The sequence below is a fragment of the Phlebotomus argentipes genome, unplaced genomic scaffold (genome assembly GCF_947086385.1).
Source record: "Phlebotomus argentipes unplaced genomic scaffold, Phlebotomus argentipes genome assembly contig_33, whole genome shotgun sequence".
Lineage (NCBI taxonomy): Eukaryota > Metazoa > Arthropoda > Insecta > Diptera > Psychodidae > Phlebotomus > Phlebotomus argentipes.
Window position 1 is genome coordinate 328,402 of NW_026776167.1, and position 21,726 is coordinate 350,127.

Consider the following 21,726-nt stretch of genomic DNA (forward strand, 5'->3'; position numbering starts at 1 on the left):
AACAGAATGCACATAATACTCTCACTCTCCGGAGGCCAACATATTGACGTCTCACAGAATATCGAAAGGGGCTGCTCACACGAAACCATTCCTGAACATCTGCACAAAATCACCACCAATCACGAGCGCCTCCCTCACAATAAACATCAGAATGAAGAGATAGAAGTAATTAAAATCATAGTTAAATGGTTTTGAGCGCAAGAAAAAAAACTCTTAAGGAACAGGAAGCTACGATTGAGTATCCCTTTTCGACAACACCGTCGAATAGACTTTGGAACTGTCTAGGCGTCTCGGTGCCATTGAATCAGCTGATCTCAACGCATGCGTCCAACGTTCATTCAATTCCCATTATTATTTACTCTCTCTCGCTCTCTCTTTCTCTCTTTCTCTTTATATACAATTTCCCTGTGAGCTTCTCGGCCGTAATTCAAAATACAGCATTTTCCCAACAAAATATACATGCTCTATTTTCTACCTACGTATGTTTGCAATGCAACACATACATAAGACATCTCGTCTGTCTGTCCCTCTCAGAACTGCCAGCCGCAAACCATTTAGATAGAGTGAGTAACAGGATCACCACCATTGTAAGAAATCACGTGAAATCTCATAAAATCTCCTGCTAACACTGTGTACTTAAGAGGACATTACGGATGAGTGACACAAGAAATGTGGATTAAATTTACAATCTTAATCCCATTAAAGAACAATTAGATTTCATAAAAAAAAGAGCACACAAAATAGGAAATGTTTCACATGCAGGAGCACAGTCACAACTGTGCAAACAACGTGCAAAAATTCCCTGAATTCGCAGTCTAACTAATATGAAAAATCCCATAACAAACATCTTGACAACGTTCGCAACAATGATAATTCCACATGACTCGTATCAGATGTTTCTGCATGCCTTTTCTCATACCAAACAAATCATACACAATATAATAATCTCAATTGAAACTAGATAATTCTAGAAAGTGGAAACCAAATACGGATTTCATTACATCCAATTCACACTGATTGTAAACCATATTTTTAGATCCTGATAAGGCCTTCACTTTGTTTCTCCGATGGAAAATCTTATCGCCAATTTCGTCTCCTCATTGCCACACTCTCCAACACTTTAAAATCTTACCTAAACTCTTGAGTAAACAGAACATTGTTGAGTGTATAAACGGGAAAAATACTAGTCGTCAAACATTACTCAATGCGCACAGAAGCACTCTGATTAATGTCAGAAAGTACATTCATATACTACACTGATAAACTTACAGAAAGATCTTGGAGACAAGCACAGCTAATTGTATGTTTGATAAAGGCTGAGTGATGCAAGAAGAGATTCATCTTAATGAGCTCTAATTTTAGGAAAATACATTTGGCAAACATTTTCGGGCATATTTTACTCAGACTTATATCCATAATACCGCCGGAGATATTTATGTCACTCTTTGTATGTAATTAATTTACAAGTATGTTTTCAATTTCGCACTGCAACATTTTAATAAATAATTTCACTCATGTGATTGTAGGAATTTTCCGAAGTATGTTTTCACTGTTTAGAGAGACTCTTTACACTGTCTCGAAAAAGACTTTAATTGCATTTTTTCTGTCAGTGTGTAGAATGTAGTTTTTTTTTTTTAATTGACACCTATTATTAGCACAATATTCATATCTGGTTACCTAACAAAAAGCAGTGCAATAGGAGTGATTTTTAAACGGAACCAAGAGTTCAAAGTTCCTCAGTATTCAAGTCAATAGCAATGCCAAATCTTCTAATCTATTATTATGTTATGTTAAAATTTGCGTAACAAAGTCGGGTTTTTCACAATTTGCACAAAATATGTATTAAATTATGATTAGCCAAACTTAGAGAACAGAAATTTGATAAAAATTTCAATTAGATTTAAAAGAACTGATTGAAAGGCAAAATCACAAGCAAGAAATGCTAATATCTTGCAATTTGCAAACACAATTAATTATATTTAAACACTGTTATTATGAGCAAATACAAAGAATTATCTCCACTGTATATCAAATTATTTGAATCTCGTTACCACATTTTCGTATCCCAATAATTACATGCTAATCCATTAATCAACAAAGAGTGTCACCACAATGTTATGAATTTTCTCTAAAGTCAGGCTGATAAAATACATCGCAGTTATTATGAAGGGAAAAAAATCTTAAATGTAAATAGCCTTTGGCAGATTTTGCAATACAAGCAACCCGAGCATCGTCGTGTGACTCTATTGCAATTAACAGGTGATTTAATTGCAAATCTCAACTGGGGCACTTTTACAACGCCTCTCGTGTCTCTCTGCCACCCAGACATTTGTCCCCTCCTCCTTCCAGTGCCCACAATCATCATATGATTTGATTCACAGCCTCTCGAAATTGCCATACATTCCAAAGTCACTTCTCAAATCAGTTTCACATTGAATTCTGCGTCGAGGTGCAGATATAAACATTTGCTGCTTAGACTGTACTTTTGGGTGTCTTTGCCTTTTGCAATAGTGAAATAAACAAACCTCCCAGCGCGAGGGTGGCTCAAAAATATGGATGGTGTGCTTTTTTTGATAATAATTCCCACAGAGAAGGAGGAGGAGAATCTCAGTGAGAAGAAAGTGTCCTTCTTCAGCAAGGACTCCTTCACACCTGAAGATCACAAGAATACTAAAAAATCTGTGAGTGTGGAAAAATATTGTAAGAATTTGAAGAAACAAATGTGTGTATTGCATTAAAGTGCTTTTCATCTGATAAATGGGTCAATTAAATATCCAAGCAGAGACCTTTCATGCGAAAGAAGTGATTGAAATGTTGATCTCATAAAAACAATCGAAAAAAAACACTTTAATTGACCGCCGAAGGCCAGTGAGGAATTTTATTCAATAGATCTCAAAAAGAAAATAAACTGGCGGACAAATTCTTATTCACACTAAAACTGGATTATTCCGTCTTGAACCTGTGTTTTAAAAGCATGCGCGCTCTTTAGAACAATTCGCCAAAGTAAATGGTGTCCAAAAAAGCAGATGAACGAGACGCTGCGACACGCTTTGTCATCTTATCTGCTAATTTGTCTAATTTAATAAGCACAAAACAAATATTGCCACTTCTTTTAGCACTAATGTGAATATTTAGAATCTCTCCAAATACTCGTGTGGAAAAAGTCACGGAACTTTGTCTAAAAAAAGAGAAACATCTGTCTCAAATTTTCCATCTAAATGCCCATGAAGTTGTTAATCGCAGAATGATGATCGCATGCTTTTCAGGAAAATGCTGCAAAAGGCCACACAGAGGCTGAAGACAACGCCACAGAATCTTCACCGACGGACAAATTGCTCAATAAACACGAAAAAGCGACAATAATTCCCGCGCAGAACAGAAATGAGCGATTGCGCGAAGTTGTGCTTCAGAAGGCGAGCCAAGAGGCAACGAAGGACACTCACGAGCTCAATATTCCGCCAGAATCCTCAATGGAGCGCGTCCTTGAGGAAATAATTGCCAGAGGGAAGATTTCCGGAGCCGCCTGGACGGAGGTTCGCAAAAGCCAAAAGTGGCAGATCATTTTCACACTGGAGAATGGACACAGGTGCGATCGGGTCACGCAGTGGCTGAGCGAGTGGGGCATCGGCTATCGTGAGGGCTCCACCATCACGCTCACGCCCTGCACCGTGCACGACTTTGCGGCGGATGCCGCGAGTCGGACGGCCTCGCAGACGGATCTGGAGCACAAGGAGGGCATCTGGGAGAGATTCGTGGCTTCGGTCACGGCTCGCCTCAATGTCGCGCAACTGGTGGATCAAGTGAGGGTCAATGCAGAGATTCGATTCGATTTCGTCACACTTATCGTCGTGGCCGCGTGAGTCATTGCAAGCCTCTGCGACCGACAGAGCGACAGAGAAGGAGTGTGAACACTCAATGCACCACATATATTCATTTCATAGCTATAGAAAGTCCACAAAAGTGCATCTACTAGAGGATGCAGGATTTCCCGCAATTTTCATTCACAGCATGTTTTCTTCTGTGAACACACGGATTTTAATTATCCCAACAATAATATAAAACTCGTACCGAGAGCAAAAGGATTAAAAACGATTAATTAAGCGAGTATTGTGCATACCACAGAGGAAAATTTAATTAAAAGAACTCGTAACTTTAACTGAAATATAATTTATTGATCTGAATTACCGCGACTAACTGGTTTTTAACGTAAAGCAATTTAACCGAATTTGAGGATTTTTTTTTATAATATCAATGGTTTCTAAATCTGTAAACTCTTTGAGTACCTGAGTTGCTTTATTGTGCATTTGATGAACACTTCTTGATCTCTCTGTAGATGAAATATACCATGTAATCTGTGTTGGATTCAATATAAATCCTTGAATTTCTTTGCAGCCTCCTCGCAGGATTCGGCCTGGTGGAGAACAATTCCCTTTTCCTGGCAGCCAGCATGCTCATCTCTCCTTTGATGGGCCCCATCGTGGCGGCGACATTCGGAACAGTGATCAAGGATCGAAACCTGACGAAGTTAGGAGTCACGAATGAACTTCTAGGGATTCTCCTTAGCATTCTGGTGGGATTTTCCTTTGGTCTGATTGTGTGCATTTTCGACGGATACTATGGGCTCCAGAAGGGATTAACGCCGGAAATGTTGAGCCGATGTGAGCTCCACTCTCTTGTTGTGGGCATCTTGATTGCTCTGCCTTCGGGAGCGGCTGTGGCGATAGGGATTCTGGGCGAGAATGCTGGCTCACTGGCTGGAGTGGCGATTTCGGCGTCCCTCTTGCCGCCAGCTGTCAACTCTGGGTTTCTGTGGGCCGTGGCGGCGTTCTACAATCTGTTCGGCCAGGAGTCCGACACCAGATTCAGAGACCTCGTGAAGACATCTCAGTACTCAAGTCACCAGTTTACGGAACTGATCCTGCAGGCCACAGTCAGCCTCGGCGTGACTCTCACCAATGTCATCTCCATCTATTTAATGGGCGTCTTCATCCTGCGGATCAAGGAAGTCGCTCCCATGGTCACGAAAACGCACACACACTTCTGGAAGCACGACGTCAAGATTGCCAGAGACTACAACAAGACCTGCCAATTTGACGATGCCGAGTCCCTCAGGCAGAACCTCGAACGCGAAATTGACGGCTTCGAAGCGCACTCAGAGAATCACGGAAGCGATGTGCGGGCGGAGATCAGAAGGAGGATGAGCAGAGGAGCGCTTATGCCACTTAGCACTGGAAATCAGAACACATGGGGCGCTCTGGTGCAGCCTCCGTCCACTCGCCCCACAATACAGGACATTGAGGCTCTTTACCGGGACAACATCTATCCAAAATTACCTGAGCGTGTCCGCAGCAGCTTCCTCATCCCTGACACGCGCGATGGGGCGCCGTTTTTCCGCAGAAGCTCCATGCCGGCCGCTTCCATTCGCACCAAAAGCACCAAGCCCAAATTGGGCAGAATCACAGAGATGAACAACCAACACGACGAGCCACAAACACCCAGAGGCACGAAGAAAACTTTCACGGTACTTTCGGTGGAGAACGAAGAGAACGGGGCGAAATAAGAGTTACAAAAGTGTGGAGAAAAGCTATCAAGAGCGGTAAACATACAAAATGATGGCGCCGCGGCGGATTGGCCAAAATACAGAAAAAACTGTAAGGTGCGAAAACATCGAATTTTTAATGCATTCATCAAATTGGTAATGAAATAAATTGTGAATTTTTACGGCCTTTAAATTATTTTACTTCAGATGTAACTTTACTTCTTGCGTGAAGATGAAAGCTTCTGTATTTTCGTTTTCCCATTTATGAAAAGTTGGAAATTTCGAAAATTCGCCGACACGGCGAATGGCCAACCCTGATCATCGAAAGCGAGTGCAGCGACATCGTGACAGCGCGGCAGTCGTCGGAAGTGGTCTGGTGGAGTGCCTCGTTTGTTTATTTGTACCATTTCTCGCTTTTCTTTTGCTTACCGGGAGTCTCATTGGGGCGTGTGAGAGTGCCTTCAGCCAGCAGAATGGATCACGCACTGCTGGACGTATGCGAATTCGACGAGAGGGAGCTGTCCTATTTTATCTTCTGCGAATATACAAGGTTAGAATGGCCGTCAACTTGTTGCACTCTGTCGAGGCGGCGCGCGCTAAAATCAATAAGCTACGGTTATTGATTTTGAATTCCATTGGCTGCGGAGGAAAAGACTGTGCCTAGTGAGGAAGTGGTCCCAGATTCAGTTTGAGCAGCGACACGGAAAATTGAGCTGCTTGGAAAAGTTCCTCATCTCTCGCACGTCGCGTCCTTGGGGATTAAAATAGCCCGCGCGCGATTCTGGCGTTGGGGAAACTGGTAAACTCACGCGCTTTCTCTGCCTCTCTCGCACACAGTCACATCGAGTTCAAGCTGTGGAGGAACTACATGAAGCGCCAACTGCTGGACGACAACCTGGAGTTGGTGGAGGACATGCTGGCGGACATCTGTCGCACCAAGAGTCGCCTGTGCCGCATCTGCTTCAATCCGCTGGCCTGGTTGCGCCGCGAGACGGAGGAGCACGAGATAGAGTGGCGCTGCGGCTCCTGCACACTCTCGCAGCCCATCCTGCAGTGCAACTCCGCCGAGGCCTGCAACGTCCTCATGGATCTCATTGTGAACAATAAGATCCACCCGCAGATCCTCGCCTCGGCGCTCAACTTTATCTTCTCCGCCGCGTACAACTTCATCGGCATCTCCTCGCCCGTGGATGCCGACGATCCTATCCAGACGCTCTTGTCCATGCACGCCAAGTCGCCGAGTGCCTTGCGCCTGGGCGGGCCGCACACCGTGGTCTTCGCGGACATCTATCACGACACCAGCGCGACCGTGCAGTTCAGGGATGAGTCCGCGCCCGACACGCCGTTCCCCATCCTCTACCTCGCCGACACAGTGGCCATACCGACGCGCTTCTTCATGCACCCGCTCAGGTAAGGCTTCCTTCCGCATGGCCAGCTCGCAGTGTTTTTCCCCCCATAAAAAAAAGCACAAAGGAAAGTGCCAGAGGCGCACTCGGGAGTCGAGGGAAAATTGGCGCAAATGCCCTGGCGAAAGGCCACACTTTTTATTGATTTATCACTGCTGGTCATGCTGAAAGTTCGTGCTTGATTAAGTCGCCCACTCTTTCAATTCAGTTGGATATTTGTAGCATTTTCGCATTGATCTGATTTCCAATGACGATGCAAAGCATTTCTCCACTTGAATCTGTGACTATTCAAAATTTAGAGTTAAAAAATTGAAAGTTCAATGTCGATTTCACTTGAAAAGTTTTTGAAGAAAAATAAGCAACAAGAAATTAATGATAAAATCCATTAATTCATGTTAGAGCGGAAAATTAAAAGTGATCTTGAAATACTGAAATCCGCAAAATCCACATTGTTAGAGGATAAACGGACATCAAATTTCAATAAGTTGAGTTTAAACAGTTTAATGGGAAATGAACGGCATGAAAAGAATAGTTTACCGTAAAATAGTCTTCCGTAAAAGACCCCGAACTTAGCCAATGACCGAATTTTGCACTTAATCAATTAAGCATGCTAAGGAATTTGTCCGCCTTCGCAAAGTCGATCAATCTGAATATTAACTGTGATTGCAGGTACCTGCATCAGCCTGGTGAGGCTGCCAGCGTTGATGACAAGCGACTGGTGCAAGAGTTGGCGCAGATCGCGAATTCTGTGATAAAATCCGGCAGCAATCTGGTGCTGGGACCACATTTGCAGGAACTTATCAAGCCAGACACATACACAAATCGCCCGCACAACCTCGAGGCGATTGTGACGCTGGAGTCTCTGCGCTCGCACGCCCTGGACTCGGAGCAGGATGTCTGGGGCAACAGTTATGACATGATGTTGCCGGCGAAGAGGATCTGCTGCGGCGTGAATTGCCTGATGGCCAGCACGCAGCGGCGCAAGCCGAAGACACGCGAGGAATTCTACCAGGCGCTACAGAATTATCTTACCAGCGCCATTTGGCTGAAGACCTTCCACGGCACGCCATTCGAGACACTCCTGTACCCCGTCCTGGGCCACTCAGGTGGACTCCGGTAGATCAAGCAATACTCACCACTGCTCCTCAATGTACCAAAGTCACACTCGAGGGAACCACCTTTTGGACACACGCTGTTGAATCAAATGTCTCTGCAGAGAGGCGGAAGAATTTTCCAATTTGAATCAAAATAAGTCAAAATGTGCCTTTGAGAATTATACCAAATACCAAAAAAGAGAAATAAAGCATAAAGTCACTGTACTTCTCCAGGTTTTACGTCTCGTGATGACCTGGCAGAGATTCCAGGGTGGATGCAAACTCGTTTCAGCGCGCACTCTGCGTGGTGATTCTGTCGCCATTCCGCGGATTCGCGTCAGTTGTGCTGAAATCGAGACGCGGAACAGAACGCGAAATGGCTTGGCTCTCTTGTGGACAATTCATCATCTTCACGGTGGCCGTTATTGGCATCAGAGCATCGCCGACCAGATTCTTCGGTGGCTTTGGCCAGGAGGACGACATGTACGAGGACTATGATCTGTATTACGACCAGAAGCAGAACGGCACGGAGAATATCAGGGTGAATTTGGACGGAGTGGCTTTTCTGGTGCCAGTGAGTCAAGCCGTGAGCACGCAGGCCTTGTCACTCCTCAGCGGACTGGCGCTGGATATCATGAGTGGCGGACCGCTCAGTGACTCTTCAGACGACACGGATTACTACGACCAGGAGATCTCCCAATCGCCATATATCGAGACCATCGCGAAGCCAGACAAGCCAACTTCCCAAGAATCACAAGAGTCCTCAGAGGCCTCAACGCAAACAATCAGCCTAGAAATCACGCCACCAGCGCCTCCCTCGACTCCTGCTCCGAAGGACGTTTCCGCTGAAGAAAACGAAATCATCGCCACGACTCAAGATCAATTGCCAGATCATCTGGAAGAGAATATTCCCAAGAACAACAAAAGGCGCTTCAATGCCCATCGCAGGAACAAGCATCCCTTCTTCAGGCCCATCTTCAATCGCTTCCTCTCGCGTCTGATGCCAGCCTAGGAGAAGTATCTCGAGGCTGCATCACTGAGCGCATCCACCTCATCTTTGCTCTCATCTTCAAGGGCATTTTCTAGGAATTGTCTCATTAAAAACTAATCGGTGAATAAATTATGTCATTACAAGCATTTACACTAACTCAGCACTGGAAGTTCTTTCGCGGAGAAATTCTCTGAGGCAGGTTCTTGGTATAGTTCAATAAACTCAATGTTTTCCAGTTAGATACATACGTAGAACGCGCTATTGACTTATTTTTGCAAAAAGAGGAACCAATGCACTGGGAACTCTGCAGATTGCTCGGAATATTTAACTCATCATGGGCGTAGTTATTGAATTATATTTTTTTTTCTAAAACATGAGCTTGTAAAAGATTTGACAGAAGATATTCTCATAAAAAATTGTTTGTGTAAGGAATAACAAGGATTTTTTGCGGTCTTAATAGTTATATTCTTCTTACCATTTAAGACATCTTAAAATCGGAAACGGAAGAGAAAATTTTCTAAAGCCAGACCAGTTTTATATGTAATTTAGAACTTTAAAAGATACAAAAAACCGCTTCAGGGTTTTGCTTATTTCGATCCTTGTAATCTGCTCTGTTCTATAGGCCTATTCGAATCCCTTTATATCCCGTAAGTTTTTCCATTTTAATTCCTCGAAATGTTCACTTTCTTCTTGACTTTGTTGCATCTGTCGAACCGGTTGAACCAGATATTCTTTGGAATTCATATTGGATCACCCTTGGGATTACCTCAACCCTTTCTACTGTACCTAAATTTGCTCTAACACCACTCAGCCTACGCCCATGCTTTTTATGTTTTTCAAATTATATCATAACTGCGGAGATTGTGGGAAAAGGGAGAGATTTATACAGCACTGGCCAGAAGAGTCACGAGTAATTTATTATTAAATTCAAGTCTTATCGATTACAGCGCATAATATAAGGCACATTTGCTGATGCAAAAATTTATGCGGGGACGAACTGGCAGATTCCATAGCTGTCCCTCTTGCGATCCGGTCCGCACTGCTCCTCCGCGCCCAGCAACTTCCACTCCCAGTCCTCGTTGTACTGCTTGTCCGGCACCCCGAAGGCGTCCACGTTGCCCACGTTTAGACTGTCAAAGGAATTTCTCGTGTCAGCCAGATCCTCGTCCTCACTGTCAGGGGGCGGGGAGCGGGAGAAGTCTGTGGCGAGTGTGGGAAAGAGGCTCGTGGCAACGGAATTGGACGCAATGTTGAGCTCGCCTCTGGCGGATGTGGGCAGGGATTTGGCGTTGCGGAAGGTGATAGATGACGATGTGGCACCAGGGAAAGCCCACGGCCGGTACATACTACCTGATCTCGATTCCTCCGGCCGTATGATGCGCAACACCGGCGTCTTCGCCACCGGCGCGAGGTCGATCCTCGCCTCGGGCTCCGTGCGCGCCGTACTGGAGATATCCACCTTGTACGGCGTTCTGCCCTCGATGAAGTGATCCACAGCGGTGGCCTGCGGTGGGATCGTGTGAATAGGAGAGTCTTTAGCAGGAATCTCCACGGCGTGATCACTCTCGACTCCACCCTCTTTTTTCACGTTCAGCTTGTGGATCTTCGTGTACTTCTTCTTGGGAGCGTGCTTGGCCTGATTCCTCCGCATGGCGCCGCGAGAGAGGAAGTCCAGCAGAGAAGCCGTGGATGACGATGCGGGAGATGACGGAATGACCAGGATCATAAAGTTGTCCAGATCAGCACGGATGTTATACTTGCCCGATTGTCGCTGATCATAGAAGATCAGACGACGTCTCTCATCGCTGATAGGCCTGGGTGGCATCAGAGGTAAATGCGGTGGCGACAGATCGCCGGGATAGATCTCCTCGTGGTGCGGAGTCTCCGCCGTTGGCTTTGGCACCTCCAATCCCTGAGGCTTCTCTGGCTCCGCATCCTGCGCCGATGACGACTCCGCAGAATCCTTTGGCACAGGAGATGCCACCACAAGAGTGATTAGGAAGAGAGCAAGCAATAGTCGCAACATTTTATCGCGATCTGCTCACGATAGAGTTCAACAACCAACTGAAGATGTTCCTCATCCACGAGAGATCGCAGCATCCCAGCTATTCTCAATGCAGAAGAAACTAACGGCAATTATCATGCTTTTCTTCACCTCTTCCATTACACACACACACACCCAAGCACAGCGCTCACCTGCAGATCATCAACTTGACCAGATGATCCACACAGGTCAGCAAGTATTCCTTCTCCAGGCGAGACGACGCTAAAATCGTGATCATTCCATTTGGGAAGATTTTTTTTCGGATTCATATTGAGTATATTTGCAAAACGTAACGGGAAGATCATCGGCAGACCTTTCTCTTGCCCACGCAAATTTTTTTTTCTTGCACCTCTCGAAGAATTCTCGAAGAACGTGTTCTTAGGCGAAATTTTTGGGTCAAATTCTGTTTCTCTTCTTCAAATTCACCGTTAAACTTGACCAATTCATTTGCACGATTCTCTTGCAAAAACATAATTTTTTGCGCGTGTTGTTCTACAAATACAGAACAAATATGTACAAATGGTAGTCGACAGTCAACAATAGATTATGATAAATAATACTTCTTGAGGATATATGAATGAATAAACGCGATTAGTTTCCGTATCGATTCAATATAACTTTAGATTAGAACTGAGTGTAAAGTATCTTAAAGATATTCCTCACGGAAAGCTGAAGAATCAGTAAGCTCAACTTCCTTTCGTTGGAAAATGCTATTTATCGCCGTGAGAAAAACTATGTAGTTATTGTCATGTGGAACATTCACATAATTTTATTGTAGAAAAATAGACGTATAAATACCCAAGACCGCTCTTAGTGGAACTTGAAGGAATCCCTGGTGGAGATGACTCCGCAACTGTTGAGGGCATTCTTGGGACTGCCACTAGGATAGCAATCGCCACCACCGTAGAAATCCAGCTTTGACTGACGATCGCGATTCGTGGTGGGTTTCGGAAGCCCATCGAGTTTCGTGGGTTTTCTGCGACGCACTGGCGCTAAATTGCCCACAGTTCCATTCACTTTGGGCACGCAGTCCAACTTCTCGATCTTCATCTTCTGGCTTTGGTTCATAATCGACGACATCTCCAGCTTATGCTTGCGAATCTTCTCCTCCAGACTCTTCAAGCGGGAATCGTAGTACTCATGCGAGAGACTCGAGCCATTTGTGAGTGGCTGAGACCACTTGCTGGGCTTCCCTTCGGCCGGCGACAGGCTCTCATCCAGACTCTTGTGACGACAGAGTCCAGTGAATCGCGACTGTGGCAGAGTCCGATTGATGGCACTTCCGTTATGTCCCTCGAGACTTATGTAGGCCACCTTCGTGGAGCCATTCTTCCCCGCACTTCGCCTCGCCAGTAGATTCCCACTTTGTTGTGAATCCAATGAATGTCTCTTATCCAGAATTGAGCTGTTCTCAATGCGATGGAAGCGACACTTGTTCATCTCCGTATTCAATTCCACCATCGATTGATCCTTTTTCTCCTGCACATTCTGAATGGGCTTCAGCTTATTCTCACCAACATCTCGAACGAGACTCTTTCTTCTCACTTCGAATTTACGGTAGTTATTCATCTCATTCTTGCACGCCACCTTATCTGCATCCACTTTGGATTTGGGAATGCGACTTTTGGGCTTCCCATTCGCCACGGTGCCATTTTTCAGCGTGAAGGACGACGTTCCTGCCATCAATTCATACAGCTTCGATCGATACTCACTCACCGACAGTTGAACATCATCCCGAAAAGGTGGCAAAACATTTTTCGTGAGTTCTGGCTCATCTATTGATTTGCGAAACCTGTAAAGAGGATATATTAGTTGGAAGACATTGTGAGTTTTCCAGTCAAAATCATTCACCTACCTTTCCACATATCTATGAGAAAGAGCTTCCTTGGCCGTCAATCTCTTGGCTGGATCGAGAATGAGGAGCATCTTGGTGAGAGCAATCCCGTCTTCAGCTCCACCATGGAGAAGGTCATCAATGGCAATGTCCTTCCCGTGCTTGGCACCTGTGGAGTTTAAGAGCACCGTCCCGAAGCCTCCGCCCACAGCCTTCACATCCGCTTGTGTGACATCCGGCAGCGCTGACACAATTCTCTCTACCTGATTCACCGTGCTGGAGCCCGGAAACAGAGGCTTACCGCGGATCATTTCGCCCAGAACACAGCCAAGACTCCACATATCGATGCCTTTGGTGTATCGCTTGCTGGCCACGAGGATTTCAGGTGCGCGATACCATCGCGTGGCCACGTAGTCTGTCAGGATGAGTTCTCCCACCTCTTCATCAGCCATTGAGTCTGTCTGCCGTGGCGCCACAGAACGCGCCAGACCAAAATCCGCAATCTTGCAGTGACACTGGCTATCGATGAGAATATTGCTGGGCTTCAGATCACGATGGATCACATTTCCCGAGTGCATATACTTGATGGCATTCACCAGCTGATACATGATGTATCGCTTGTGTGGGTCCTTCAGGACATTCCCCCTCTTGATCACATTGTGCAGATCACTCTCCATGTATTCAAAGGACAGATAAATGTCCATGTGATTCGAGGCGCGATGAATGCTCAGAAGTTGAATGATATTCGGATGATTGCGAAAGGCACGCAAAAACATAATCTCACGAAATGTCCTCTGGGCATCTGTAACATTGCGAAAGGCATCGAAGATTTTCTTCACAGCCACAGTCTTCGATGTCGTCCTATCCACTGCCTTCCACACTATTCCATAAGCGCCTTTTCCCAGCCTCTGCAAAGAAAAACATATGCGTGGAAAAAAACCTCGAAATTATCAGTGAGACAAGAAAAGAAAAACTTCGTGTTGAGAATGTTTCAATATCGCGAATATTGAGACATGGCGCAATGTGCAAAAGGAAGGAGGAAATCCAATGATTTATGACTAAATATTTTCCTCAAAATATAATAGTGTCACGACCTATTCCACATTATTGGCAACATGACTGTGTCATGTTCCACGGATCAAATGGAAAATACCGCCCTATTTCCCCAATCCTCCCTCTCTCTTTCTCTCTCTCGGAAGTCCACAGCAATTCAGCAAATTGGCATTCAATTCACTATTCATAAATTCTATATTTATGAAATTTCCACAGTATATAGCATGTTCACGGTTGAGGTGCACAATATAGAAGAAGAAATATGCTGCTTTTATTGCCTCTGACGAGGATCTTTGAGGGAAAAATGCACTTGAAAATTATTCTCAATCACGAAAATATGCTTTCTTTTTGCATGCATTTGAGGTGATAGAAAAACTTTTCAGTAAAGTGCTTCTATTAATATCTCAAATTTATCAGTGTTTTATACATCAAGATAAGATTTTATCGATGAAATGAATATTCCTGAGCTAAATATTATTGAATTTGATACTCAGGGTGAATTTAAAAGGCGTTAAATGATAAATTGCATTATCTTTAGCTTGTTTAAAAGTCACAACGAGAGAAACCGAAATAAAATTGCAAGATTTAAGTGTTCTAAGCGCTTCAATAGATTATTTATCCTTTAGCAGCACTTTTAAAATTTTAGGGTGTTCTTGGTAAGATTTTATCAAAAACAAAATCCTGCGAGAATTGGTTTTATGAACATTTCTAAGCAATACGTTAGGAGAAAACGGATAAAACAAAAAAGAGCTCAGAATTAGGCTTTCGCCACTGAAATTCTGACTACGTCCTTGTGTGCATTCCTCCTAGGATCAGCCTTGAATTGTTTTTCTCTGATTATGACTCTCGAGCACGTGGATGAGCGGCATAAAAATGATATATCATCTTGGACAAATAAATTGAGCAAAACATGTGGTGTTGATTCAATAAACAGGGACCCTGAGAAGGGCGAAAGACTGTGGAAATTGGCGGAAGATTTATATGCTTGGGCAGCAATTGCACGCACGTTCTTGTTGCTTTTCCTCGAGTCCACGATTCGGCTCAATTCATTGGAGTTTTCCGGCCGTGGGGGAAATCACAGACTTTTCCGCCCACGGCATCGCGAATGAGAGGCGCGAGTGGTGTGAGGGTTGACAAGTTCAAGTTCTTTTACCCCATATTTCGCCCTGTCACGAAGGAAAGTCTTCGACGGGTGAACGCCTCATTTGAATACCACACCTGCAGCCCTATCGGAAGTCTATCGATTAAATAATTAGCAAAATCCCTCGATTGTTTACCCAAATTCAAATATACGTGAAATCGAAAGTTTGCAGGAAAAGAAAGAATTCATTCATGTCTCGATACAACTTTCGTAGTACGAGATGTAAATGCTCTAGAATGGAATATTAACTCACCCTCTTCATGTCGAAGTTCTTCGCGATGCTCTCATCAATTTCCGACATTTTATTGCTCTTATCGATGGATTTCTGCTTAGGAAACATTATTTCACTCCTTCGATGTCTATTCATACAACACAAACTTTTCAATCTAGCACTACTCGCGGATTTGCTCTTCTCGCACGTCTTTCACCATTCATGTGTGATATCCGAGTGATACTCCTCAATTTGCAGTGTGTTATACTTATTTATTTATTTTTCCGACTGACTCCCGCACGTATTTTATTTATTTTATATGGTGTTTTGTTGTTACGATTTGTTAGATCGATTTGGTTTATATTGGGAAAAATTCACACAGCAATTTCCATTGGCGACACACACGGAGATCGATATTCTCCGCCACGGATGCACACTGACATATGAAGATTTTCCCAGATGATGCTGAAGTGGTGCTTCACTTAATATGAGCACTTAATTATTCACAAACTACTATTGAGAAAAAGCACATAGAAAATTGACAAAAATTCCCTGAGTCAACAGAATACTTGCTGAACGTTTGATTTCACTGGGATTACTTGATTTCTCACTCTTCAGTTGAAATTTAATGATTCCGGGAACACATTTCACAGTCTTTCTGGACAATTAAGCTCAATCGTGAGTGAAGAACGCACATTTGCGTTTGTTTATACGGAACAGCACCCTTTTCTTGTCGCCCAGCAACGTTCCCACACTAAGAGAGCGCCTCGTGGCGAACTCAAGCGAATATCTTAAGTCTCTTATTTCACTTAAGAGTCTCTTAAATCATATTTCGTCGTATAGCCAATAAAAGTTGTACATTCTAATTAAATTTTATATAAATTACTGATTTTATACCTTTTTGCCGACTCCTTGAAGTCAATCATTCGTATTTGCTCCTTCAATATGTGACAATACGAATCACATTAAAAACCGCCAATTTCACAAGAAGATTGTAATAATTGAATTACAACTAATTGCACATGAAACTCTAAAATAAAAAAATTAGCAATTCGAAGTGTAATTGGAAATCTTAAATTTCAAGCCGACAAAAGTATTTAAGATTCTGTGATAGATCAAAGTGAAGAAAGAAATATATCTTTAGTAGATTTCTCCATTATTCCCTTCAGTGTTGCAGATGATGAGGAAAAAAAAACAACATTCTAAGTTGCTCCGTAGACTTTATTTCGACCTCGATTTCGACTTATTGGCTTTTCTTGCATATCTTTTGCACTTTTCATGTTTCTCGATGCCTCTCTCAGACACCATTCTTATCTCAATGTCAACAAATTGCATGCTTGAGTTGTTTTATCGTTCGAAATTGTCATACTTGGCGTGATGCTTGAGGATTTATACTCTTTATCAAGATTGCTTTGCAATTTTTTCTGTCTTGTATCATTCTACTTTCAATTGGTTATCCTCTAGGAGAAAATATTACAGATGTTTCTTTTCTCTCAAATCTCTCTCTCAAATTAATTGCTCATTAGTATATGATAATCGTCTTCTTCATCGCTAAATTAATATACATGAAAAAAAAAGTAAGGACATTAGTATTATTCGTTCTCATCCACACTACTTCTCCTTGTGACTCTCTTAAGTAAATATTACTGTTATCTCCATGCGCACCGCATTACTCTGGCAAATTGAGAATCTCCTCGACAAACGTGGCCACGTCCGTGCTTTTGGCGCTGTGCTCCTGCAGGAAGGGATGCTGCAGCAATTGCTCATAGTTTGGACGGTCTGTGTACAGCTTCTGCAGGCACACGCTGATGAAATCCGTGAACTCCGGACTGAATTTGCCCGGCTCCACGCGCGGTGGATCGTCTGTCACCACCTGCTTCAGCTGCTCAAACGGAGAGCCCCAAGTGGAGTAGGGAAACTTGCCAGTGGCCATCTCGATCATGCTGATGCCCAGTGACCACACGTCCGATCGAATATCATACTGACCCGGATTGCCTGACGGAAAAATGAGTTCAGCGCATTGAAAAAGGAATTTAGTTTAGAGTGCTTCTCACCTGTTGGATCTATTCGTTCAGGCGCCATGTACGGTTTACAGCCGGCGTCGATAGTCTTCGCCACTGAATCCACCAGGTAACCTGGAAAAGCAAGGAAAGTTCTTTAATATAAAAGTTTGCACATTTGCAGAATATTTTAAATGCTTTTAGATCCTCGAGACGTACAGAAAAGGAGAAATAGATGAAATATTTCCAATTTCACCAGAAACTCACCAGAAATGCCGAAATCGCACATCTTCACTTCTCCCTTGCGATTTATCAGGATGTTGGATGGCTTCACGTCTCTGTGGATCACTTTGAGCTTGGCATGGAGATAGTGGAGGGCATTTACTACGGCTATCGTGATCTTCCCTAGAATATCTTCGGACATGAGGCGGCTGTTTTTGAATACTTTCGGATAGAATTTGTCTAGGCTGGTGTCCATCACCTCCATGCAGATCCACACATCGCCCTCGCGAAAGAGCGCCCCGAAGAAGTGGACTGTGTAGGGACAAGCGCTGGACCGCATGGAGATGTCCAGGTCCATAAGGAGTCGCTTCTGCTCCTGTGTGTTCACCGTGGCGGTGATTCTCTTCACGGCCATCACTGTGCCCGTCTGCCTGTGGCGCATCTTCTCCACGATTCCATACGCGCCCCTTCCCAGATCGCACAACTTCTCCAAGTCGTCCGCCTCCACGACAAACGTCTTGTCGTCGATTGTGATCGTTGTACTCTTGTCTAGGTTGTGTGGCGGCGTCCTGCAAAGCACAATTAAGCATTAAACCATTGTCCGGATGGTGCAAAGCACTTCAACTCCCATCAATTCCTTACACTGGGGGCGGCGCTTCGTTCGCCATCTGGATTTTGAGGTTATGTTTCCTGCGACCAGACATCCCGGATATTCCTTCCACAAACGTTTCTGCCACGAATCCTAAGCAAACCCCCTCTGGAAGCACTTCACCGCCAAAATCGCCTTTCTATCTCACACAGAAAACTGCAAATTTCTGCAGAATTTGTGTTTAAGTGGGTGAAAAATCAAGGTGAAAACTTCGATGCCGGACAGGAAGCTCTTTATATGGAAATTCTTCTGTGCCGAAGAAAAACACCGAAAATCTCTGCGAATTCACACAACTTGCACTGATTGTGAATAAAATATGTCAGAATACACTTAATTGATCGCTTTTTGAGCCATTTTCGGGGGTATTTTCGCTGTTTTGCTGGGGTAATAAAGAACAAAAAAAATGACAATTCGTTTCGTTTCGACTTCGATTTTGTACTGCGCCGAAGTTTTTCGCCCGGCTGAATCTCCCGGAATGACACTCAAAACTATCAAAATCCCCAAGAAAAACCTTAATTACTTTTATTTATTCAATTTATTAACTATCTCTCCCATGATACAAACACTAGGGCCAGGTCGGCTGCTCGCCAGGCGCCAATTCTCTGCCGTACAAGGCGCTCTTGTCGCGGAACCTTGTCATGCGAAGGGTTTCCTGGTAATCCAGGAACCAGCCAATGCAAAAGCCAGTCATGGGCACAGCGAACCACACAGACTTCGTGGTGAGGCCGAAGACACTGTTCAAGACCATGTTGGCTTTATTTGGAATCCTCCAGTGACTTCTTCCACTTCTTGGTATGTTCTAGATCCGCGTAGATGAAGTACGCTGTGAGGGAGGGAAAGATTACAACCAGCCGATACTTGCGCCACAGATTCAGGAGGACACTTGCCATCAAATTCCCAAGGAGATTCCTGTCGGAAAAATGTGTATTGTGAGTTTGTTATGTAACTTGGCTTTCAGGACGTCAACAAATTGTGTGGTTAGGGACAAAAATGATATTTGATGCGTGGAAAACACATATTTACCCGCTATTTGTGTAGATCAGCAATTTTTGTGTGATTTGTTGCTCGAAGCTATATAATTATCTTCAGGAGAAAGGATTTTTCTCAAATCTTTTCACATATCCATAATTGATGGCGAAAATATAGAAAACAATTCGCACTCGATGGAGTGTGAGCGGAAGCAATATTTAGCGGCGGATTATTCGCCACTTTCGCCGCGAAGTGTCAGACGGAAATTCCACAACCAGCTGGTGAACGCGAGGAAAAAAGTTAAAATCCTTGAGAAAGGAATCAATTAGTGAGCCATGGCTAGTCGAAATCTGACAGAGGTGTTCCTTATTATGCGGAATAATGCGACACAGAGCAAAAACATGTATCCCGAGAGTGTAAGTGAAGCTGTTTTCTTATTGTCCTGGAATGGCATTTCAATGTCTGTTTTGTGCATAATTGCAGAGAGATTCCGATGCTGAACACCTTTTGAGGAGATCAGCTAGAGACACAGAAGAGGGATTGGAGATGAGAGACGACAACGAAGCGCCGCCAGTATGGATTGACAAACTGGAAGAAGCGCAGTACACAATGTCCAGGATCAAGCCGAAGCTCGAGGAATTGACCACACTGCACATGAGACACTTGCAGCGACCCACCATGGATGACCACTGTGAGGAAGAGGCTCTAATTGAGGATGCCAGCACGGAGATATCGAAGCTGATTGCCTCGACTCATCGCCACATCCAATGCATCCGGTCGAGCTTGGGCCAGGGCAAGAGATTGGAGCAGCGCCTCACGCAGAACGTGGTCACTTGCCTCCTGCTGCAGCTGCAGGATATCACATTCCGCTTTCGGAACAGTCAGAATACGTACTTGAGGCAGATGGCGTCGCGCGAGGAGCGCTCGAATGTGTTCTTCGAGACGCAGGACTTCACCACGATTGATCTCGAGGAGCCCGCCAGGGAGACAACAGTCGAGACCTTCGACAACTTCCTGAAGCCCAAAGCGACAGTGCTGCTGGACGAGAGTGATGAGCAAATCGACGAGTACTTTCAGCAGCCGGTGGCTTCTAGGCTTACGCATCAGCAGCTGCTTCTGTTCGAGGAGGAAAACACGAAGCTGATCGAGCGGCGGGAACAGGAAGTGTCACGTATTGTTAAGTCCATAGTTGACCTGCATGACATCTTTAAGGATCTGGCGGGAATGGTGCAGGAACAGGGCACAATCCTGGACAGGATCGACTACAACGTGGAAAATACGCAAACGCGTGTGTCAGCAGGTCTGAGACAGCTGCAGCGCGCGGAAATGTACCAAAGAAAGAACAGGAAGATGATGTGTATCCTCATCTTGGCCAGTGTGACACTATTCCTGATGCTCGTATTGATCTTTACCAAAATTTAATCCTTCATAATAAATACGCTTAAATCCTCTCAGAAATCCGTCCAGCCACTGATCGCAGATTCCCGTAGACTTTGTTAGGCGGGGAGCCGATGATCAGGTTGCAGATGGCCCTCCGGGCGAGTTGGATATTTTGGAAGCTGCCCAGGATGTGAACTCTGCTGTCGGCGAGAACAATCCTCGTCTTCGTTGTGTTCTCTATCGTGTACTTCGTCCGTCCGCCTTTGCCGGCCAATCGGCCAATTGCACGACTCTTGTGATCCCCGCGCAGCGTCTTCACGTCCATGACATCGAAAGTCTCCACGAAGAGATCGTCCAGACGCAGGAGGGCCAGAGCGTCATCAACTTCAAATCCATATACGAAGGCCTTGACGAAATCTGCGCCTTTCTGCAGATTCGCCACATCCGGAGTCTCTGGACCCAGTCGCATCTCCACCTGGCGGCTCTTCAGGTTAAATCTCACCTGAAGATTGAGATTCTCCGTCAAGGGGTTCACGATTTTCAGCCAATTCTCCTTCAAAGCTCCCAACCTGTCAGAAATCAGACACAACTCTATGGAAAACGCCTACACTCAACACAATCGCATTCGATCTCACCTTCTGAGAGGGACGATGATCTTTCTCTGATCTACATTGGATTTGGCGCGCTTCCGTCCAGATGCTGCAGACTTTGGGGCTCCTTCAATTCCCGAGACTTGATCAACTTCCATCGCATCGTTCTGACGTCGTTTTTTCGCTACTTTCTTAGCCACTGTCTCTTCCACACTAATGTTTACTTCTTCAACATCCATGGTTGGAGATCTCAAATCACTCAAATTGCGTGGAGAGTGAAGAAAATGCAGGAAATATCAGAAAATACGCAATGTTTTCCTCTCGTGGCTGAGGAAAAGATATAAAAGAATGACAATCATCACACGTGCCCCTGACAGCCCACTTTGGGACATTCGCCGCGGCAAAGTTCAAATAATTTGTTACACCGTTCGCGCATAAACTCTTAAGACTTTCAAAGAAAAACCTCATAATTTTACGAGATAAATCTTTCAGCTCCACGAATTTCATACAAAATTTTTTAAAATAAATCTCAGCTTTTCGGATTCACGGGATTCACTTGCTTTATTACAGCTGTATTTTATTGAATTTATTACATCTCACGAC

General features: G+C 44.4%; 7 protein-coding genes across 8 annotated transcripts; 3 read left to right on the forward strand and 4 right to left on the reverse strand.

Annotated features, from left to right (window-relative positions):
- Window positions 1–2,295: 2,295 nt before the first annotated feature.
- LOC132256880 (uncharacterized) lies at window positions 2,296–5,742 on the forward strand. The gene is made up of 3 exons (XM_059753467.1): window positions 2,296–2,681; window positions 3,267–3,856; window positions 4,393–5,742. The coding sequence occupies exons 1-3, from the start codon at window positions 2,553–2,555 to the stop codon at window positions 5,558–5,560; spliced, it is 1,887 nt and encodes a 628-aa protein (XP_059609450.1). The 5' UTR covers window positions 2,296–2,552; the 3' UTR covers window positions 5,561–5,742.
- Window positions 5,743–5,914: 172 nt separating this feature from the next.
- On the forward strand, window positions 5,915–8,257 carry LOC132256881 (uncharacterized). The gene is made up of 3 exons (XM_059753468.1): window positions 5,915–6,089; window positions 6,377–6,949; window positions 7,615–8,257. The coding sequence occupies exons 1-3, from the start codon at window positions 6,013–6,015 to the stop codon at window positions 8,063–8,065; spliced, it is 1,101 nt and encodes a 366-aa protein (XP_059609451.1). The 5' UTR covers window positions 5,915–6,012; the 3' UTR covers window positions 8,066–8,257.
- A 3,627-nt stretch (window positions 8,258–11,884) lies between these two features.
- Window positions 11,885–15,527, reverse strand: LOC132256926 (mitogen-activated protein kinase 15). The gene is made up of 3 exons (XM_059753534.1): window positions 15,356–15,527; window positions 12,930–13,816; window positions 11,885–12,866 (listed from the first exon to the last, which is right to left on the reverse strand). The coding sequence occupies exons 1-3, from the start codon at window positions 15,467–15,469 to the stop codon at window positions 11,885–11,887; spliced, it is 1,983 nt and encodes a 660-aa protein (XP_059609517.1). The 5' UTR covers window positions 15,470–15,527.
- Window positions 15,528–16,513: 986 nt separating this feature from the next.
- Window positions 16,514–18,618, reverse strand: LOC132256909 (dual specificity mitogen-activated protein kinase kinase 3). The gene is made up of 4 exons (XM_059753505.1): window positions 18,178–18,618; window positions 17,581–18,104; window positions 17,368–17,448; window positions 16,514–17,308 (listed from the first exon to the last, which is right to left on the reverse strand). Exons 1-4 carry the CDS (start codon window positions 18,237–18,239, stop codon window positions 16,983–16,985), a joined length of 993 nt encoding a protein of 330 aa, XP_059609488.1. The 5' UTR covers window positions 18,240–18,618; the 3' UTR covers window positions 16,514–16,982.
- Window positions 18,619–18,700: 82 nt separating this feature from the next.
- LOC132256890 (NADH dehydrogenase [ubiquinone] 1 beta subcomplex subunit 1) lies at window positions 18,701–19,323 on the reverse strand. Of its 2 annotated transcripts, XM_059753482.1 has the most exons (3): window positions 19,208–19,323; window positions 19,072–19,093; window positions 18,701–19,007 (listed from the first exon to the last, which is right to left on the reverse strand). In XM_059753482.1, exon 3 carries the CDS (start codon window positions 18,930–18,932, stop codon window positions 18,750–18,752), a length of 183 nt encoding a protein of 60 aa, XP_059609465.1. In that variant the 5' UTR covers window positions 18,933–19,007; window positions 19,072–19,093; window positions 19,208–19,323; the 3' UTR covers window positions 18,701–18,749. The 2 variants fall into 2 exon arrangements, with proteins under 2 accessions (XP_059609465.1, XP_059609464.1); XM_059753481.1 differs by having other exon boundaries at window positions 18,701–19,093.
- A 68-nt stretch (window positions 19,324–19,391) lies between these two features.
- Window positions 19,392–20,575, forward strand: LOC132256888 (syntaxin-16). Its single transcript, XM_059753479.1, has 2 exons — window positions 19,392–19,569; window positions 19,637–20,575. Exons 1-2 carry the CDS (start codon window positions 19,489–19,491, stop codon window positions 20,573–20,575), a joined length of 1,020 nt encoding a protein of 339 aa, XP_059609462.1. The 5' UTR covers window positions 19,392–19,488.
- On the reverse strand, window positions 20,550–21,483 carry LOC132256889 (RNA-binding protein pno1). Its single transcript, XM_059753480.1, has 2 exons — window positions 21,169–21,483; window positions 20,550–21,102 (listed from the first exon to the last, which is right to left on the reverse strand). The coding sequence occupies exons 1-2, from the start codon at window positions 21,360–21,362 to the stop codon at window positions 20,595–20,597; spliced, it is 702 nt and encodes a 233-aa protein (XP_059609463.1). The 5' UTR covers window positions 21,363–21,483; the 3' UTR covers window positions 20,550–20,594.
- Between the last annotated feature and the right edge of the window lie 243 nt (window positions 21,484–21,726).

What these genes read in the sequence shown, in the direction of transcription:
- LOC132256909 (XM_059753505.1), bottom strand. Translation starts at nt 18,239, where the DNA reads ATGTCTGGTCGCAGGAAACATAACCTCAAAATCCAGATGGCGAACGAA. An exon ending in AACGAAGCGCCGCCCCCAGT is followed by an intron (nt 18,105 to 18,177) that starts GTAAGGAATTGA and finishes TGTGCTTTGCAG; the next exon opens with GACGCCGCCACACAACCTAG. An exon ending in TGAACGAATAGATCCAACAG is followed by an intron (nt 17,309 to 17,367) that starts GTGAGAAGCACT and finishes TTTTTCCGTCAG; the next exon opens with GCAATCCGGGTCAGTATGAT.
- LOC132256880 (XM_059753467.1), top strand. Translation starts at nt 2,553, where the DNA reads ATGGATGGTGTGCTTTTTTTGATAATAATTCCCACAGAGAAGGAGGAG. An exon ending in ACAAGAATACTAAAAAATCT is followed by an intron (nt 2,682 to 3,266) that starts GTGAGTGTGGAA and finishes CATGCTTTTCAG; the next exon opens with GAAAATGCTGCAAAAGGCCA. An exon ending in ACACTTATCGTCGTGGCCGC is followed by an intron (nt 3,857 to 4,392) that starts GTGAGTCATTGC and finishes ATTTCTTTGCAG; the next exon opens with CCTCCTCGCAGGATTCGGCC.
- LOC132256890 (XM_059753482.1), bottom strand. Translation starts at nt 18,932, where the DNA reads ATGGTCTTGAACAGTGTCTTCGGCCTCACCACGAAGTCTGTGTGGTTC.
- LOC132256888 (XM_059753479.1), top strand. Translation starts at nt 19,489, where the DNA reads ATGGCTAGTCGAAATCTGACAGAGGTGTTCCTTATTATGCGGAATAAT. An exon ending in AAAACATGTATCCCGAGAGT is followed by an intron (nt 19,570 to 19,636) that starts GTAAGTGAAGCT and finishes GCATAATTGCAG; the next exon opens with AGAGATTCCGATGCTGAACA.
- LOC132256881 (XM_059753468.1), top strand. Translation starts at nt 6,013, where the DNA reads ATGGATCACGCACTGCTGGACGTATGCGAATTCGACGAGAGGGAGCTG. An exon ending in ATCTTCTGCGAATATACAAG is followed by an intron (nt 6,090 to 6,376) that starts GTTAGAATGGCC and finishes TCTCGCACACAG; the next exon opens with TCACATCGAGTTCAAGCTGT. An exon ending in TTCTTCATGCACCCGCTCAG is followed by an intron (nt 6,950 to 7,614) that starts GTAAGGCTTCCT and finishes CTGTGATTGCAG; the next exon opens with GTACCTGCATCAGCCTGGTG.
- LOC132256889 (XM_059753480.1), bottom strand. Translation starts at nt 21,362, where the DNA reads ATGGATGTTGAAGAAGTAAACATTAGTGTGGAAGAGACAGTGGCTAAG. An exon ending in ATCATCGTCCCTCTCAGAAG is followed by an intron (nt 21,103 to 21,168) that starts GTGAGATCGAAT and finishes GATTTCTGACAG; the next exon opens with GTTGGGAGCTTTGAAGGAGA.
- LOC132256926 (XM_059753534.1), bottom strand. Translation starts at nt 15,469, where the DNA reads ATGAATAGACATCGAAGGAGTGAAATAATGTTTCCTAAGCAGAAATCC. An exon ending in AGAACTTCGACATGAAGAGG is followed by an intron (nt 13,817 to 15,355) that starts GTGAGTTAATAT and finishes TTTTCTTTGCAG; the next exon opens with AGGCTGGGAAAAGGCGCTTA. An exon ending in TCTCATAGATATGTGGAAAG is followed by an intron (nt 12,867 to 12,929) that starts GTAGGTGAATGA and finishes TCCTCTTTACAG; the next exon opens with GTTTCGCAAATCAATAGATG.